This window comes from Acomys minous (assembly GCF_964271855.1).
Source record: "Acomys minous genome assembly, chromosome: 8".
Taxonomy (NCBI): Eukaryota; Metazoa; Chordata; class Mammalia; order Rodentia; family Muridae; genus Acomys; species Acomys minous.
In genome coordinates this window covers 102,914,465-102,928,158 of record NC_140489.1, presented here as the reverse complement: position 1 = coordinate 102,928,158, position 13,694 = coordinate 102,914,465, and the positions used below count along the sequence as shown (strand labels likewise).

Here is a 13,694-nt window from a genome sequence, read left to right as displayed (position 1 = left end):
TGGGTGCTCCTGCCTGCGGGGTGGTGTCTGGCAGGGCTGAGGTGGAGTTTCAGTTCTGATTTGTGCACACCCCGTCTTTGCTGGCTACCCTGACTTCCTTTGTTTTGTCAAAATATCTTCTTCTTTCGTGTCTCAGCACTTGCTCTGGCTATTTGCTCTGCTCTTGCTCCCTGTTCTTCCTGCTCAGCCCTTCAGAATCTCAGCCATGTCCGCACAAGTTCAGTAGAGCTCTGTTGGGGCTGGTGCTCATTTGTACAAGTAATTGCTTTGTTTTGCTTTTTGAGACAGGGTTCCTCTGTATAGCCTTGGTTGTCCTGGACTTGCCTTGGAGACCAGGCTGGCATCGAACTCAAGCGATCCTCCTGCCTCTGCCTCCCCAGTGCTGGGATTAAAGGTGTGCGACACCATCCCTAGTTTAGAAGTAATCAGTTTTAAGCCAGATGTGGTACACACTCATAATCCCAGCACTTTGGAGGCTGAGGCTAGCCAGCCTGAGCTGTGTAATCTGTTCTGCCAATAGTACATAATAAGATCCTGTCTTTAAAAAATTTGTTTTTACATAATAGCATTTAAAGTTTGCAAGCTGTACTGATCATTTGAGTCACGTTCTCTTCTTTGTATAGATGAGGCTTTGATTGGGCTACACACTGTCCAAAGTAATGTGATCAACAACAAAACCAAGACTAGAATTTGGAGCCCTGTTCAAAGGAGTAAACATGTTAGATTACTCCCAGGGTACTTAGAGACACCGGAATGTGCTGACAGGCCCACTTCAGGGTCTTTTGTGTGAAATATGTCTAAATTTTATGTTACTTTAAATGTTTTATTATTTTATGTGATGGATATTTTGTATACCTGTTGTCAAGAGAGACCAAAAAGGGGTTGGATCTCCTGGTACTGAAGTTGCAGATGCTTTGAGCCACCGTATACGTGCTGGGAAGCAAACCCAGGTCCTCTGGAAGAACAGTCAGGATTTTTAACCTTCTAGTCCCGTGGTTCTTACCTTTCCTAATGCTATGACCCTTTAATAGAGTTTGTCATGCTGTGGTAACCCCCCAACCATAAAATTATATTTCCTGGTTGCTACTTCATAGCTGTCACAAATTGTAATTTAAGTACCTGATATGCAGGATATCAGATATGTGACCTCTGGGAAAGGGTGGTTCAACCCTAAAAAGAAAAGGGTGGCAAACCACAGGCTGAGAACTGCTGCTCTAAACCACCTCTCCATTCTTAACACAGCTGTTGACCATTTGGTTTAAAAAGTAAGAAAAGGCAGGGCGTGGTGGCGCATGCCTGTAATCCCAGTACCTGGGAGGCAGAGGCAGGAAGGTCGCTGTGAGCTCAAGGCCAGCCTGGTCTACAGAGGGAGTCCAGAACGGCCAAGGCTACACAGAGAAACCCTGTCTCAAAGAAAAGGGCTAGGCATGGCAGGACATTATTTTAATCCTAGCACTCTGGAGATAGAGGCAGGTGGATCTGTATGGTGTGTTCCAGACCAGCCAGGACTACATAGTAAGACCATGTCTAGAGATGGGAGGAGGAAGTGGGAAGGATCAGTCCAGACCAGAACTTCAGGTGTAGTCTAGGCCCTGGTAGCAATTACAAGTTTAGAGCATTTCATCCTAACTTAGCCTGCCTTTAGAGTGGGGCTAATGGTGTTGGGTCTCTGTGCCATGAGACTGTAAGTACACAGTAAGAATGCATGTGGAAGGAGTCTGTAGGTGGTCCGTGTTAGGCACGTGTCTATATGTAATGATGTTCTGTATTGATTTTTCAGAAGTTATAAAAGCAACACCCTGAAACACAATTCCGTTTATGAAACCATGGTCCCCTTGTTCTCTCCGTGTTTGCTCTTCACTTTGTCTACAGTGTGGATCCTCCGCTCGCCTGCAGATATCTTAGAGCTACACCCTAGAACGTTCTACTTCATGGTTGGAACCGCTTTTGCCAATATCACAGTAAGACTTTGTATTTTTAAAAACGTCATATAAGACAGATGTGGTAGCTTGTGCCTATAGTTCAAGGCCAGCCTGGGCTACATGAGACCCTGTCTCAGAAAACCAAAATAACAAAACAAAAAAGAATCAATGCAGCTTTGGAAGGTATTTGTTGCTGATTGGAGGTCGGAGGCTGTGCTCTTCACTACCACGCAGAGTGTAGTTATGGCGAGGCTTAGGAGGCTGTGTTGAGGCTGTTCTTCACATAGCATAGAGCTTTGAGGTTGGGAGATCCTTCTCGGTATCTCAGCTGCTGTCACTCCACTGTGAAAAAACACCTTCTGTAGCATGTGTCTTAGAACTTTCTCGTCTCGTGGCAGAGTTCCTGACAAGGTAACTTAAGGAAGGGTTTATTTTGACTTTTTAAAGAAGGGAACCAGTTCATCGTGGCGGCAGAGTTGTCATGTGTCAGGTCACATAGCTGGTCACTTGGCAGCTGCAGTGAGGAGGCAGCGAGGGCACTGCTCGGCTCACTTCTTTTTATTCAGTTCAGGACTCCAGCGCAAGGAAAGTGCTCCCCACACAGTGCGCGTCTTCCCTTCTCATTTAAACCTCTCTGGAAACTTCTCCACAGACACACCCAGAGGTGTGTTTTGGAGATGACTCTAAGTCTAGTCAAGTTCACGGGTGCAGCCGAGGCAGCACAGCATCCGTCCTGCATTGTCATAGTCTTTTCTGACATGGCCCTGAGCAGCTGAGAACATTCTTGAAAGCTTTTTAAATCGGAGGTGACTAGTTTTGCACTAGTAATTGCTTTGCTAACTAATACCCTCTTTTCCTCCCCTCTTCTTGTTTTTCCCAAGTGTCAGCTAATCGTTTGCCAAATGAGCAGCACACGGTGCCCGACTTTGAACTGGTTGCTGCTTCCTCTCTTCTTGGTTGTGGCAACAGTGATCGTAGGCGCAGCAAGCTCCCACCTTGAGAGTGTTCTCCTTTACACGCTCACAGCTGCCTTTACTCTGGGTCACATCCACTACGGAGTACAAGTGGTGAGTGATCAGCGCAGAGCAGAAGTGCGTCTGTCTGCTCCTTGGGCGCACAGGAGGAAGGACACAGTGGGAGGGGAATGTGGGGGACATGACTAGATTCTAGGTGACGTGTGCGGGCGGGGTCTCTACCGTGTTTATTGTGGCAACTACAAGTGGTTTTTAAGTGAGTGATTATGGGGCGTTATTTTATACTCTAAATCATTATGTAAACAGTTTTCTTATTGAGAAAACACTGTTCTGTTCTTTTCATTATGTGGGACCAGATAATTCCATTAGTTTCTGTTTCTTTTCCTTTTAATCCTAGCACATTTTCATTGCTTACTAACTTAATTTGGGAAAAACAAGCAACACTGGTTTATAGTACTCCTCTGCCTATTTCTAGTCCTGTGAGAGATGTAGTAAGGCAGCATCTTACGTTTCTGTTGCTATGATAAACACCATAAGGAGCAGCAACTCAGGAAAGGACGGGTTCCCTCAGCGCACAGTTTTACATCACAGACATCACCAAAGGAAGTCAGGGCAGGAACCTGAAGGCAGGCGCTGAAGCAGAGGCCATGGAGGAGCCGCTTGCTTGCCCAGTCTGGTGTCTTATAGCACCCATGGCTGCCTGTCCAGGGGCCGCACCACCCACTCTAGGCTGGACTCTTCCACGTTGTTCATTAATCAAGAAATTGATCCACAGGCCAATTTGATGAAGGTGATTTCTCAATTGAGGTTCATCTTCCCAGATAACTGCACTTGTATTAAGTTCAAGACAAAACAACAACAACAAAACCTGGCCAGCACAGGAAAATTAGGATTTTAAGTAGAGGAAGTTTTTTGCGTTATTCCAGTTTTTATCTCATGAGCTTTTACCTTAATCAGCAAATAATGAAAAAATGTAGCAGAGTGTGGTTACTATTTCTAGGTGTGGTGGAGCACTGCTGTAACCAGCACTGAGGAGGAGGAGGAGGCGGAAGCTGAGTGGCTTGGCGCTAATGTGGGCTGCATGGCTATACCCTATCTCAAGAAGCCACGAGCATAAACAAGCGCTTTGCACTCCCAGTGCTCTCCTCTGAAATCAGAGTCGTTTAAGGATGAATGGACAGATACAGTGATGTCAGACCATGGGGGGTTCTCTCCCTCCCTCTCCAATGCCTTTTCTAGTTTTCTAGTTACATTACATATTTTAGTCATTGCTACATAGTGTTCCACTAGGGAGATCCCCAGTAGTTATCCAGTTGACTCGTCCTAACCCTTTTATTTACCTAGTGATTCAGTTTTATAGTGTTGTATGAACAAATGGACTTGTGTCATACTGGGAGGATAACTCAGTGGCATAGCACACATGCATCCTAGCCATATACAGTAATAAATAAAAACAAGGTTCTCCCGCAGTCGGTGGAGTGGCTCCTGGCACCAACTGTGGCGACCTGAATTCCATCTCAGCCTGAGCCTGCACTTTGTCTTCTGACCTCCACATGCCTCCCATGGCTTCCATGTGCCTCTCACCCCATGCAAATAGATGTCAAAAGAAAATGGAGGGCAGGGGAGAGACAGCTCAGTGGTTAAGAGCACGAGCTGCTCTTCTTAAGTACCAAAGAATTGGCTGCTGCCATTGATACCCTAACCGATGTGGCCTTCGGATTCACAGATCCAATTTTTAATCATTTTATCCAGGCTAGAAAGCGTCGCCTAGCAGAGTTTTATAGCTAAATACTGACTCTTAACTTACCGAGGTAGTGGTTTTCTTTACTAATTGGTGTAGATCAGGCAGTCCTACAGTTTCTTAGGTTTGAGTATGTATCTGTCTGCTCTAGAAGGCTCATCAGAAGACTAGACTGTGGTTCAGCAGACCCTTTCCTGTTCCTGGCAGTTTTTCCTGTGTCCGTGAACTACTGCCTGCAGAGACTGACTTCTGAGTGCGTGATTGTCACTGTCTTGTGCTCTGGTTTTTTGTAGGTAAAGCAGCTGAGCAGCCATTTTCAGATTTACCCTTTTTCATTGAGGAAACCAAACTCAGATTGACTAGGAATGGAAGAAAAGAGCATCGGCCTGTAATCTTCCAAAAGGACTGTAAATAGATGCTTGTAAATACTTCATCACCATTGAACTAAACTGCTTGACAGAATGGGACCTCAGTGTGTGGTACGTGGACAGCAGGAGTGACACATGAACTGAGCTGAGCGTGTGGAAAAGCGCAGTGAATGCTGAACCAGCTAAGTGTTCCCAGCTTCAGGAGGCTGTGATATTTTGACTCATACAGAGTTGAAGATGATTTATGTTTATGTTTAAAGTCCCCAGATTGATTCAGGAACACTCACATTCGGGTAGCCACAGCATGTCTTAATATTGGACACTTTATCATAGGTCTTTAGCTGTGGGAATGACAGACAGCCCAAATATCATGCAGAGAAGCATCAAAAAAGTCTCTTCAGCCAGAGATGCCAGTGACTCCAGAGCAGTGTGCAGTTGCCAAATCCTGGTTGCTCTCCAGTGAACTGCCTTTTCCACCTGCTGTGGGAGGCTGTCTAGTATCCTGGCTGTTATTACGGCTAAATCCTGATAAATAGTTTTTCTTTGAGAGCGAAATGTTCTGGTGTTAGTAGAGAATAGGTTGTAATTTCAGCTCACCGTTGTAGCACGGGCCATTGTTCAATTGTGGTACTTCCTCCTGTCTGCCGTGAGTCGCTGGGATTGAGCCATGATTCTTAAGAATGCATGGGATAGTTCTAAGCTTGTGGTGCTTCCTTGTGAGGATGTACATAAAGTACCTTGTGAGAGAGATTTAAACGGGAGTTAGGAGTCTCAGAACTTCAAGATGACCACGGTTAGCATCCTGGCACTGTCTGCCCAATCTTCGCTTGTTTTCATTTCTCCTGGGGGTGAGGTGCTGCGGTGTTTAATCCCACACAGGATAAAGCAGAGAGAGCCTCTCTGCCCTAACTTGCCCACCTCCCTGTTTGAGGAGAACTTTTGATATACATGCCTTACTGGGTATTCACTCCCTTAATATGACTCAAAATAATTTGTGAGGTTTACTGACAACATAAAAGTCCCTTTAGCTGTATTGTGGTTTTTCTGTAAGTCACACCTTTTTATGAATGTGGATGTTTCTTTCTTTGGGTTTTGTCTTTATTTAGTTTGGTGGTGGTGAAGTTTACTCGCTGATTTTACTTTTTACTGAATGAGGTTTGTGCTTACATGAAGAGTGTGTCTTAAACCCTTTTATTTGGACAGGTTGCACTTGGATAAAATAGGCACCACTGTGTTGATATGTAATTAAATTCGTGACTGTTATTTATCTGTCAGTGTGACCATCCTTAAATGGTGTAGCTCATTCCTTTGTTGAATATCTGTCTGCTGCTTTGTAAAAAGTAACTAATTGACACTTCACGTAAATATTTTAAAATTCTAATCATTGTCATCCAAGCTGTTGAAAATGAGCCCAGGAGCTAACTCAGTTCTGTGCTCAGAGTTAACCGTTTGCAAAGCTTACGTGTATTTGGGGACGTTCTCTGACACAGAGAATGAGGTGCAGGGCATGGGTGGTGATTCAGTGTTTGTAAATAAATTGCCTTCACGGAGGTGAGAGAACGAGTCAGTCACCTGAGGAGAAGTGCTCTGTGCCCTGTGCTCCTCCGAAGAGAATGGAGGGACTTTGCTATAACGTTTTATGGCTAATCATTTTACTGTTTTCTTGACCTTGTACACAAGAAGATTCATTTGTATAAAAGAAAATAACTGATAAATATTTATAAAATGATGAATTTGGACCACAGGCTTTCTTTAGACTGAAGAATCATGTCCTATAATTTTGGAGCTCTTTTTTTTTTTTTCTTTCTTCAAAATGTATCTGTCCTCTTTGTTCCATCAACTGGATTTGAAAAAAAATCTTTTGTGCCTTTTGTTTTTTTTTTTTTAATGTATCTCTATGATGGGTAAGAATTCTGTTAATAGTTTTGTTGACACTGTTGAATGGAAGAGGAGTAAAAGGTACTGCAAGCTTATGCACACGATTTTGAGTGACTTTACCCTGCAGCTTTTTCCAGGTGACACAGAGCTGCCTTTTGGGAGCAGCCTCATGGTGGGGAGCATACGTGCATTCTTCCTGTACTTGCAGAATAGAGGTCCTCGCCCAAGCCTGGGATTTGCCTTGTCATGCTGCTGGACCACATTACAGGCACTGCTAGAAGTTTCTTTTCAGGTTATGGTATGGAAAAGCCCTCTCAGGTTTGTCAGAAAATAATCTCCCTGTATTCGAGAGGGTGTGGGATAGACAAACATTAATAATACTTGGATAGAGCCTGCCACCTGTGATCTTTCAATAATATTATGATCTTATTGCAGTGCACTGTTTGAAACTGCCATAATCACTGTCTTTGCTTCAAAAATAGTAATAGAGTTTAATAGGTTTTAGAGCAACAGAGTAACTTTGAAGTAAAAATATAACCATTCTTCATTGGCATTTCAATATTATGACTGAAATGCTTTTAGTTCCAGTTTTCAAAAGAAAATGTTGTGCTTGGCTTAGGGTGTTGCAGTACCACTGCTAGTATGCCATTTGTTCTCTGCTGAGCCATTGGGAGGTGTATATCTGGGCTTAGCACACACTAAGTAGATGGTAAGCGTGTTGATTGTGACTTGGAGCCTAACTGTTAAGGGAATGTGTTGTAGTCAGAGGAGGTATGGAAGACACCTTGCTTCCTGAAGGCGACTTCAAAAAAGATAATTTGGAGATGTTTAAGTCCAGGACAACTTTCTCACTTTTTTTTTTTTAAGAAAATTTATTTATTATGTATACAGTGTTCTGCCCGCATGTAATACCTGCAAGCAAGAAGAGGGTACCAGATCACATTATAGATGGTTGTGAGCTGGGAACTGAACTCAGGGCCTTTGGAAGAGCAGCCAGTGCTCTTGACCTCTGAGCCATCTCTCCAGCCCTACTTTCTCACTTTAAATTGTAACTTGAAACCTACTTGTAATTCCTTCTTGTCAGCTAGCCAACCCTACGCCTAGGACAGAAACAGCTCACGAGTCCTGGCTTGGTTGCAGCTAGATGTTCCCACAGTCAGATGAGCAATGCCTTGTAGCTCTTGGCTGCTGAAGGACTGGGAACAACCCCAGAGAAGAAAGTAAAGACCATGGGCTGCAGCTTCTGGCTTTGGGTCTCTAAGCTAGCCAGATGCAGATGAAGAAATCGAGTTAGTATGCCTGTGTTCAGGGTGGCCTTATCTTGGCTCGCTTGTTGTTTTTTATAACAATCTCAATTGTTCAATGTTACCAATAAAGACTTGGGAGCCAGGTATTGGTGTAAAAGCCTGCTAGCTCAGAGAGACAGAGAATGCACCCAGCTGAATTTCTTCCCCAGCTGACTTCCCAAACTGAATGCCCCTCCCTTCTACTTCCTGTCTGTCTCTATCCATCCTCCTGACTTCCTCTTACTCTCTGTTTTTTTCTTATATTCACTCCCTGTCAACTGGTTGCTCGCTCTGCCTCTTGACCTGTAGTTGACTTTATTAAATCTTGTTTACAATATTCAAGAAGAAAGCTCTTGGATTAAAGGTGTGTGCTAGGGCTGAGCCGCTGAGCCACACCACAACTACCAACAGGTTTTTCCAGTAAACAACACAATCTTGGGGTTCACAGTATGATCAAATATCTTTGTAACACTTACTTCTTTAGGAAATCTGTGTTGTCAGACCAGAATTTTCTTTGTCCTATGAAATGTTTTAAGGCAACAGCCTATCTTGAACACTCACCCTGGGTGAGTAATCTTATAAGTTGCTGGCCCTATTCCAGTCTTCCACAATGAATGTTAACTAGCGTGCTGCACTGAGGCCCTTTGGCGCACATTTAAAGTGACAGTCCTAACAGTAAAATTGATTAATCACTGAAACTTGAATGTGTGATACTCTAGGAATTTTAAAGAGCTAGCCTAAATTTCTGCCTATCCTTTATTAATTCGTTGCCCATGTGGTTTGTATATTCTAGGTATGTGTTGTTTGTTTTATTTTTGTTTTTAAATTATCTTTGACAGTGGACCAGATGACTGACATCACAGCAGGCAGTGGCTTCAGGGAATGTGGTGAATCACGGTGGTCTAGCTTTTCCAGAGACAGCAGTGATGTGCTTGTTTCTTTCTCACATGAGCCGTGGGAAATGGGCTTGCTGGCTGGTTTATTTCCAGCGTTTTACAAACTAGGTGTAACTTGCTTCCTAGCCTGCATGTTAGTAGTGCACTTTGCTCTTTAATATACAGATGCTCAGGTGACAGTGCTCCGGCCAGGTGTTGTCTGTATGTCTTTTAAGCGGGCATGTGTTCTCTTTATAGACATTTGATGAGCTCACATTTGGGGTAACAGAAAGAGTTTTGCTATTTGTAGCCCTCCACAGAAAGCATGGGCAAGGAGGCTTTGTTCACTCATTGAGGATTGCTGAGTTCCTAGGATGGAAAGTGCCATACAGAATGATTTCAGAATTTTTGACAGGGGCCTGTCTCTAGAAAAATACCTTTGAGCTGAAGAGAAAGGTTGTTCTGGCTTTTACACTGTTTTCTTCCCCTCCAGAGAATCACTCTTAGAAAGCTGGACTGAAGCCGGGCGTGGTGGTGCACGCCTTTAATCCCAGCACTCGGGAGGCAGAGGCAGGAGGATCACTGTGAGTTCGAGGCCAGCCTGGTCTACAGAGCGAGTCCAGGACAGCCAAGGCTACACAGAGAAACCCTGTCTCAAAAAACAAAAACAAACAAAAAGCAGAATTCAGTTTTGAACTCAGAATTCTAGTTAGAAAAAAATTACAACCAAAGTGTAAGGGAGCTATTTTCTCTTTCCCTTCCCACCTAACAATGGATCAAATGAATAGCAGTTGAAGAAAAAGAAATTACTACTTTTTTGAGTAAGGTTTCATGTTCTATGCTAAGAATAGGTAGCAGGACTTGTGGCTGGGGAGTTTAATTTGGTGCCTTTAGGAGTACACTTTCTATATAGTCTTCTGGAGCAAGAGTACAAGCCCACTCCTTCCCAGGTACTTAAAACCCACCACTGGAGCCAGTGGGATGCTTGCTGCAAAGAATGAAGATGGTATCGGAGACAAGATAAAGAAGACAGAAAGCCTTTCCCCTTGCAAGTACTTTTAGCTGTAGTTGGCCTGTATCGGACTTGCTGTGTTAGTAGTATATAATGTAGCATTTACTTAATCTGGTTCCATGCGCTGTGTATATATACGCAATCAGTAGTGCACCTGATCTCTGTATACAGCTATGGGACGGTATCTACACGGAGTTAACTCTCGAGTCGCACCAGCCAGGTGGTCGCCCTCATTAGACTGCTGCTTGGTGTGGACGTGGTGTGTCCATGGCCCACATCTAAAGCCACTTCCCCACCCGGAGTCGTGACCTTTACCCTCCAGGTTGTCCAAGGCCTTGAGAAAGCCCTCAAAGCATATCACTTTCCGCTTCCTTTTCCCCAGGGAACTTGGGAGCCAGGAAGACTGGTTCCAAGAATGCTGGCTGCTGTCTTCAGGACTGAGGTTTCTGGGTCTGCCAGGTCCTTTTTTGGCTGGGGCAGCTTGGGGCGCAGTGTGCCTGTGGACTATCAAGGAGGTGCTTGATCTTGCCCATGTAGAGCTTTGAGTTTGCTTAACTTTCCTGGAATGTTCCGACGTTGTGATTCGATGTGTACGGTAGAATACCCCAGGCGTTTGAATGTGATTTTTGCATTACTGTTCCCTGATGCTAGCCCATATAATCAGGACCTGACTGTTTCTTGTCACCAGATTCTAGAAGCCTTGACCTTTCAACTGGATTTATGTTCATGTCTGCTGCTGTGGACTCCAAAAGTTAAAGCAGTAGGTTTTAGTTTTCAGTTGTTTAATTCTTTATTGCTAAATATTTATTGTAATAAAAAATAAATAATTTTTAAATCCTTTTAATTGTTTTCAAGTTGTCATTTTTGTCCTTCCTTCGTGGATGCAAAAGGGCAGGAAGCAGTGTCCAGCTGCTAGGCTAGGAACAGAAGTAGTATGCAGCCACTAGGCGAGGAACCATTGGTCATTATAGAGGTTTTGTTTGTTTGTCTTTGTTTTTTCTTACACAAGCTGCAAAACAACCACATTTTACTTAGCTTAACAGTTTTTCTGATACATAGAAAATTTAAAAAAAAAAAAAAAGCCTGGGACAGACTCACATCTAATATCCCGCCCCCTAAAAAAACCTAAAAGAAAAAAGTTCCCTCAAGAGAAGATTATCTTCGCTTCTGGAAGAGGTTTCCATGCCCCGTTCCACAACCTCTTCCTCTTGCAGCCACTTGGGCCTTCAGGAAAGCAGCTTTTCCTCGGCCGGCCCCCGAGCCTTGCTTTTCATTTCTTCATGCCATGTGTGTGCACCTGTCCCGGCTGTGCCACTCGGCCATCTCTGTAATGACTGATGTTGGACATTGGCAGTTCATGTTGTCCTCTGCTTCAGTGAGCCTCCCTCCGTACACCTCGCCAGTGTTGGTTTCACATGTTGCTGTGTGGCCCTCAGCCTTGTGCAAGACTTTAATCTGCACACTGGCAGACATCTTGGCAGGCCTCTGCCTGTGCAACTAACCACAGGCTTCTTTTTGGTTCTGGCACAAAAGTTAGAAGGCAGAGGCATGAAGTGAACTTGCTCTTTTTTTTTTTTTTTTTTTTTTTAAGAGTCTTATTTAGCTGGGTGTGGTGGTGCATGCCTTTAATCCCAGCACTAGGCAGGCAGATTGCAGTGAGTTTGAGGCCAGTCTGGTCCACTAAGCAAGTCCAGGACAGCCAAGGCTAACACAGAGAGACCCTGTCTTCAAAAACAAAAACAAAAACAAAAACCAAACAAACAAAAAGAGAGTCTTATCTCCCATTGGCCCCAAGATGACCATTTTTTTTTTTTTTTTTGTTTTGTTTGTTTTTGTTTTTTCCATGACAGGGTTTCTCTGTGTAGTCTTGGCTGTTCTGGACTCAGTTTGTAGACCAGGCTGGCCTCGAACTCACAGCAATCGCCTACCTCTGCCTCCTGAGTGCTGGGATTAAAGGTGTGTGCCACCAGCTTCTGATCTCCTCTTGACCTGCCGTTACTGGGATTGCAGGTGTGTGTGCTATCAGGCTTGGTTTATATTGTGGGGATCCAACTGAACTACCCTGCTAGCCTTAAGGAAGGGAATTATTGCTCTTTTTCTGGGGTTTGCTTCTTCGGAGTATAAAAAGACCAGCCTGCTTTCAAGGTCATCTTGGGTATGGCTTCAGTGCCAGACAAGTGACAGCAGCACTTGAGTCCCCAAGGACAGTGGAAATTAACATAAACAATTTTTCTCATCATCTCACAATCTTTTTAAAGACAGGGTCTCGTGTAGCCCAGGCTGGCCTTAAATACTGTGTAGCTAAAGATGACTTTGAACTTAGTTCTGTGCTGGAGCTTGAGGCCAGGATTCTGTATATTGTAGACAAGCGCTCTACCACCTGATGTGCAGTTGGTACCTCCCAACATTTAGTTTAGATGTTAGGGTATGCTACTGCCCACATGTGGGTGCCAGAGGGCAATCTGAAATTCATTTCTCGCTCACTATTGGGGCCGGGGGAGGGAGACCCATGCATGGACCTCAAGTGGTCAGGCTTGGTGGCAAGCAAGCACCTTTGTCCCCTGAGCCATCCTCCTGGACCCTTCCTTTAAAGGCGATACTAAAGAAGTTCTTCAAAACATTAAAATTGGATAAAGATTTCCTTCTGGGAATATAATTGGTAAAATTTACACAAGTTGGGGTATACAAATCAGGCAAGAAGTTTCCAAAGGGGGTGATGGTTTTCTTACATCTCCAAGCTCCAGGCCCAGGTAACTTAGTGTGAGCATATGGAAGTGGAAGTGGGTAACCCTCCCTGGCCAGAGCAGTTCTGTGAGGTCCTGCCTGTATCAACAGACACAAACGTCTTCTCTCTGTGTGGTGGGGTCTGCAGCTGTGGGAGACACTTGCTCTAACCAGGTATGCACTGCACAGCCAGCCTCCCACCCAGGTTAAGGCACTGGACCCTTAAGGTACGTGGCCCTTAGAGGCAGGTCTCTGCACCACGATGGGGTTCAAGATGCCCACTGGCGTGTTGTCCTTGAAGAATGAGCTGTGGAGGCCCACGCAGGGACAGTGCCCTTTACAGAGATTCTGTTCTGAGCTGAGATGGAAGAACCTAAGGACTGGACTGTATCCCTGGCGGTGATGGGGATGGCAGGACCATCAACATGGTTCCCACTGTCTCACATTCAGCCTGTGACGGCTGGACTTTGTTGATAGAAGGGATGACCATTTGGGCATCTAGGTCTTTCCTGAATTAATCTCCAAACTGTCAATCTGTTGGAGCAAGTCACCCCCACATTAACCTCCGCCGAGTGGCGTCCCAGTCATCCGTTCCTCCCCTTTGTGGATGACTAACTAACAGATGTGCTGTCCAAGCCGTGAGCACAGTGCCCCATGGGACAGTCACAGATCCCTGGTAAACTGTAGAAGTTTCCTCTGAGTTTATTGTTACAAGGCATTTCTCAGAACAGGCCCACCTTCGGCTGGATGCTGGTCAGGCAGCAGGACAAAGACCTCTTTATCCCTTCCCGCTCCGCTGTGAGAGACACAGCCTTGCCTGCCTTCAGTCTCTGCAGGACCTTACCTGAAAACAAAAAACACAAGTAAGCTGACAGTTTTATCTTAGTTTCACCACGTCGCCCAAGCAGGCCTTG

At 44.7% G+C, this 13,694-nt stretch overlaps 1 protein-coding gene and 1 pseudogene across 2 annotated transcripts in view; one reads left to right on the top strand and one right to left on the bottom strand.

Moving 5' to 3' along the window:
- Positions 1-6,268, top strand: part of SELENOI (selenoprotein I) — a 39,919-nt gene extending 33,651 nt beyond the window's left edge. The window contains exons 8-10 of the mRNA XM_084792760.1: positions 1,781-1,961; positions 2,804-2,989; positions 4,931-6,268. Of these exons, the coding sequence (XP_084648886.1) occupies positions 1,781-1,961; positions 2,804-2,989; positions 4,931-5,029 (466 nt within the window). The 3' untranslated portion in view covers positions 5,030-6,268. The remainder of the gene's footprint in view (positions 1-1,780; positions 1,962-2,803; positions 2,990-4,930) is intronic.
- A 4,721-nt stretch (positions 6,269-10,989) lies between these two features.
- On the bottom strand, positions 10,990-11,593 carry LOC311603007 (small nuclear ribonucleoprotein Sm D3-like; annotated as a pseudogene). Its single transcript has one exon. The product of its transcript is annotated as a small nuclear ribonucleoprotein Sm D3-like (transcript).
- Between the last annotated feature and the right edge of the window lie 2,101 nt (positions 11,594-13,694).